Source organism: Monopterus albus, unplaced genomic scaffold, assembly GCF_001952655.1.
Source record: "Monopterus albus unplaced genomic scaffold, M_albus_1.0 scaffold689.1, whole genome shotgun sequence".
Lineage (NCBI taxonomy): Eukaryota > Metazoa > Chordata > Actinopteri > Synbranchiformes > Synbranchidae > Monopterus > Monopterus albus.
In genome coordinates this window covers 29,367-34,024 of record NW_018128569.1, presented here as the reverse complement: position 1 = coordinate 34,024, position 4,658 = coordinate 29,367, and the positions used below count along the sequence as shown (strand labels likewise).

The following is a 4,658-nucleotide window of genomic DNA, read 5'->3' as shown; positions in this document are numbered from 1 at the left end:
AACACACCACACACAATTTTCTTTATTTCACCCATAAAATACTAATGGGACTGATAAGGTTAATGACGATGACGAGAGACAGACGCTACATCATCTCTTAGGGCTCTTGACAAAGTGGGAGGGCAGGGTAAGAAGAAGATAAAATGAACTGTTCACCACCTCAGCCCTGCTCCTCTCCTCCCTGATGGACGACACTTAGGGCTCTGAGCTCTGCTTCCCCAACTTCAACTCCTCCTGCAGGCGTCTGCTGCGACCACGATCTGAGACTCTTCTACTCTACACCCTAGTTGCATCTGTCTCTCTGCTCACTGTGACACTCAATTTGCTTGTCATCATCTCCATCTCCCACTTCAGGCAGCTCCACACCCCGACCAACACTCTGCTCCAGTCCCTGGCTGTGTGTGACCTGGGGCTGGGTCTGGTGGTGATGCCTGTTGAAGGCATTCACTACATTGAGTCATGCTGGATGCTGGGGAAGATAATGTGTGCTCTGTCTCCTTATGTATTTTACTGTCTGATCTCTAGTGCTTTGGGCCACATGGTGCTTATATCCATTGACCGTTATTTGACCATCTGTGACCCACTGACCTACTCTTCTAGGGTCACTCCAAGCAGTGTTAAAATCTGTATTTGTCTCTGTTGGGCCTGTTCAATTACTTACAACAGGTTAATTCTCATTGACCACTTAGTGAAGCCGGACAAATTCAACTCCTGCCATGGGGAGTGTGTGGTTGTTGTCAAACAAATCCCAGGAATTGTTGACTTGTTTATAACCTTTATTGGGCCCTGTACTGTCATAGCTGTGCTGTATATCAGGGTGTTTGTAGCTGCCCTTTCTCAGATGCGTGCAATTCAGTCACAGGCTGCTGCTACCAAGGCCAGAGCAGCTCCAACTGCTAGAAAATCACAGCCCAAGGCAGCCAGGACTCTGGGGATTCTGATAGTTGTGTTTGTAATATGCATCTCCCCCTTCTTCTATCCATCCTTTGCAGGTATAGACACCTCAACTAGCTTGTCCTATTATGGAATATTGGTCTGGATTCAGTTACTGAACTCTTGTCTAAACCCTCTGATTTATGCCATGTTCTACCCCTGGTTTAGAAAAGCTATCAAACTCATTATCACACTCAGAATACTGCAGGATGACTCCCGGGAGGTCAAGATCCTGTAGACAGGACTGGAAGTATCAGTCAATGGTCATTTTTACACAGTTTTAGAAACACTGTGTCACCTCTGAGCAGACTGTTCTGCTGCAGCACCACACAGACCCCCGACCGTGGCCTCAGGCACAGAGTTTCTCACTCTGTCACTGAGTAATGTTGTAAACTGTTTATTCTCATAAATACACATCTCAGTGTTGAGTGAAGCACATTAACCTGGGCGAATGAGACTTTTCACTACAAATGTTGGTCTTTTGACCTTGAACGAAACACTGTGCATGGCAGCAAAATATTATTACATATAAATATTGTTATAAATGCATAGTGATAAATATAACTTTTTCTGGCTATATTGATTCAACTGTATTTTTCACACATTGCCATAACCACCAAGAAATAAAAAAGTGAAGTTTTACTGCATTTTGATAAAGATGAGCACAAACAATATGTATACATGCATTAATACTCATTAGATATAACAGTGTTAAAGCTATATATGGTATAAGATAGTTTAACGCCCTATGACAATATGTACCAAAATATCCTATGCATATTTTATCTTTGCTATATAAATATTTGCACGATAAGTGATTAAGAGGCTGCGAAAAATGATACATTTATCATTGCATTTGCCTCACCCCATGTGTATGAACAAATGATGAAGGCCTGGCTGGCTAAAAAATGCAAACACATTTTAACTGAAACTATATTAATTAAAAAGGTTTTAATAGCTAATATAATTGATTAATATAATTTAAGGCTATAATGATTAATTTACTAATGCATTGACCAAATGTAGCATATTAAATAAACATGAAATTAATGCCCTGTCATTCTGATTAATCACAGTTTTAATTGAAATAAATTAAATTTAAAAAACTGTTCTAGTTTATAAGTATATAGAGAAATGGGGGCATGGCAGCAGGCTACTTGAAAACCACTGGAATGCGCCTGTCATTTTAGAATGATTCTGATTTACACTAACATACACACAATAGAAAGAACAAAATTGGCTGGTGTCATGAATATGATGGTAATGTCTCCTGCACTTATTTTGTGCACAAGGTAAGAACATTTCTATGCGCATGTTAGTGAATAAGGTCCACTGCCTGTCTGCCGTTTGGTGTTTACAGTCTTATGCAAAAGTTTAGGCACCCCTTGATACATAACAGATTTTGGTGATTTTTTATTTGAACAGATGTTAACACAGTTTCTCTTGGAAATGGAAAAAATGCACAATATTTTCTGCAAACAGTGATGCATAGTTACTTCTTATGCCATAAATTGAACAAAAATAAAAAATAAAAACATTATTATGGCATGGTGCAAAAGTTTGGGCACCCTACACAATCAGTACTTAGTAACACCTCCTCTGGCAGATATCACAGCTTGCAAACGCTTTTCATAGCCAGCTAAAAGTCTTTCAATTCTTGTACTTGGGATCTTCTCCCATTCTTCCTTGCAAAAGGCTTCTAGTTCTGTAATATTCTTTGGTCGTCTTGCATGCACAGCTCTTTTAAGATCTACCCACAAATTTTCAATGATGTTTAAATCAGGGGACTGTGATGGCCATTCCAAAACCTTCAGCCTGCGTCTCTTGAGGTATTCCATAGTGGATTTCGAGGTATGTTTAGGATCATTGTCCTGTTGTAGAAGCCATCCTCTTTTCAGCTTCAGCTTTTTTACAGATGGTGTGATGTTTGCTTCCAGAATTTGCTGGTATTTAGTGGAATCCATTCTTCCCTCCACCCGTGCAATGTTTCCTGTGCCACTGGCTGCAACACAACCCCAGAGCATGATAGATCCACCCCCATGCTTAATAGTTGGCAAGGTGTTCTTTTCATGAAATGCTGCTCCTTTTTTTCTCCAAACATGCCTTTGCTGATTGTGTCCAAAGAGTTCTATTTTAACTTCATCAGTCCACAGCACTTGTTTCTAAAACGCATCGGGCTTCTGTAGATGTCCTGTTGCATACTTCAGATGTTGGATTTTATGATGGGGACGCAGATAAGGTTTTCTTCTGCTGACTCTTCCATGAAGGCCTTGTCTGTGCAAGCATCGCTGCACAGTGGAACGGTGCACCACCACTCCTGAGTCTGCTAAATCTTCCTGCAGGTTTTTTGCAGTCAAATGGGGGTTTTGATTTGTCTTTCTGACCAGCATACGAGCAGTTCTGTCCGAGAGTTTTCTTGGTCTTCCAGATCTCATCTTGACCTCCACAGTTCCCCTGATCTGCCATCTCTTATTTACATTTCTTACTGTGGAAACTGCAAGCTGACAACGCTTTGCTATCTTCTTGTAGCCTTCTCCTGCATTGTGGGCGTCAATAACTTTCATTTTCAGGGTCTTACACAGCTGCTTAGAGGAACCCATGGTTGCTGGGTGTCCACAAGTGTGTGCACAAGGTTTGAAGAGTCAAAGTATTTGTACAGCTTTGAAATTGGCATTTACCAATGACAGCTGTTGCTGTGCATCAGATCTAACGAGCTGATTAAGGTCTGATACCTTGTGAGAGACTTTGAGACTCTGGAACTCTTAGGGTGCCCAAACTTTTGCACCATGCCATAATAATGTTTTTATTTTTTATTTTTGTTCAATTTATGGCATAAGAAGTAACTATGCATCACTGTTTGCAGAAAATATTGTGCATTTTTTCCATTTCCAAGAGAAACTGTGTTAACATCTGTTCAAATAAAAAATCACCAAAATCTGTTATTTATCAAGGGGTGCCTAAACTTTTGCATAAGACTGTATATGTCACAATTACAGTTAGGACCTGTTTTTATGTTGTACAGAAGTCACTGATTTTGCATTTTGCACTGTACTCCCACTAAGCACAGCTGCCTCATTACTGTCCCCCTTCCCCACTCCCCCACCGGCCTAAACCCACACTACACTTGAAATGATTCCAACTGGAGTACACTTAGTGTCATGGCCAGAATACTGGCATCCCTGCATTATTGTCAGATAATTGGCATCCCTGCATTTATGTCAGATAATACATTACTTTTTCCAGAAAATTGTTGCAATCACAAATTCTTTGGTATTGTCATGTTTATTTCTCATTTTGCATTGGAATAACACAAAAAGCACAGAAAAAAGCTAAATCTGATACAGTCCACACAGAACTCCAAAAATGGACTGGACAAAATTACTGACACCCTCAATTTAATATTTGGTAGCATACCCTTTAGACAAAATAACTTAAATCAGTTGCTTCCTATAACCATCACTGAGATTGATTCTCTCATCTCTCTGCTGGAATCCCGGACCACTCTTCTTTTGCCAACTGACAGAGACCCAACTTTCTGATGCTGGGCCCTACACTGTGCCCCAGAATTTGTTTGTAGTCCTCAGATTTCATAATGCCATACACACCGTCAAGATATCCAGTGCCTGAAGCAGCAAAGCAACCCAAAAACCTCCATCGTGTTTAACTGTAGGGGCTGTGCTCTTTTTCTTTGAAGACCTAATTTTGTTTTCTGAAAACAGTAGAAT

General features: G+C 40.4%; 1 protein-coding gene across 1 annotated transcript; it reads left to right on the top strand.

Moving 5' to 3' along the window:
* Positions 1-199: 199 nt before the first annotated feature.
* Positions 200-1,171, top strand: LOC109953478 (trace amine-associated receptor 13c-like; the record flags this gene model as incomplete). The annotated part of the gene is made up of 1 exon (XM_020588961.1): positions 200-1,171. A coding segment is annotated over one exon (972 nt), but the record flags the coding sequence as incomplete, so codon positions are not given.
* Between the last annotated feature and the right edge of the window lie 3,487 nt (positions 1,172-4,658).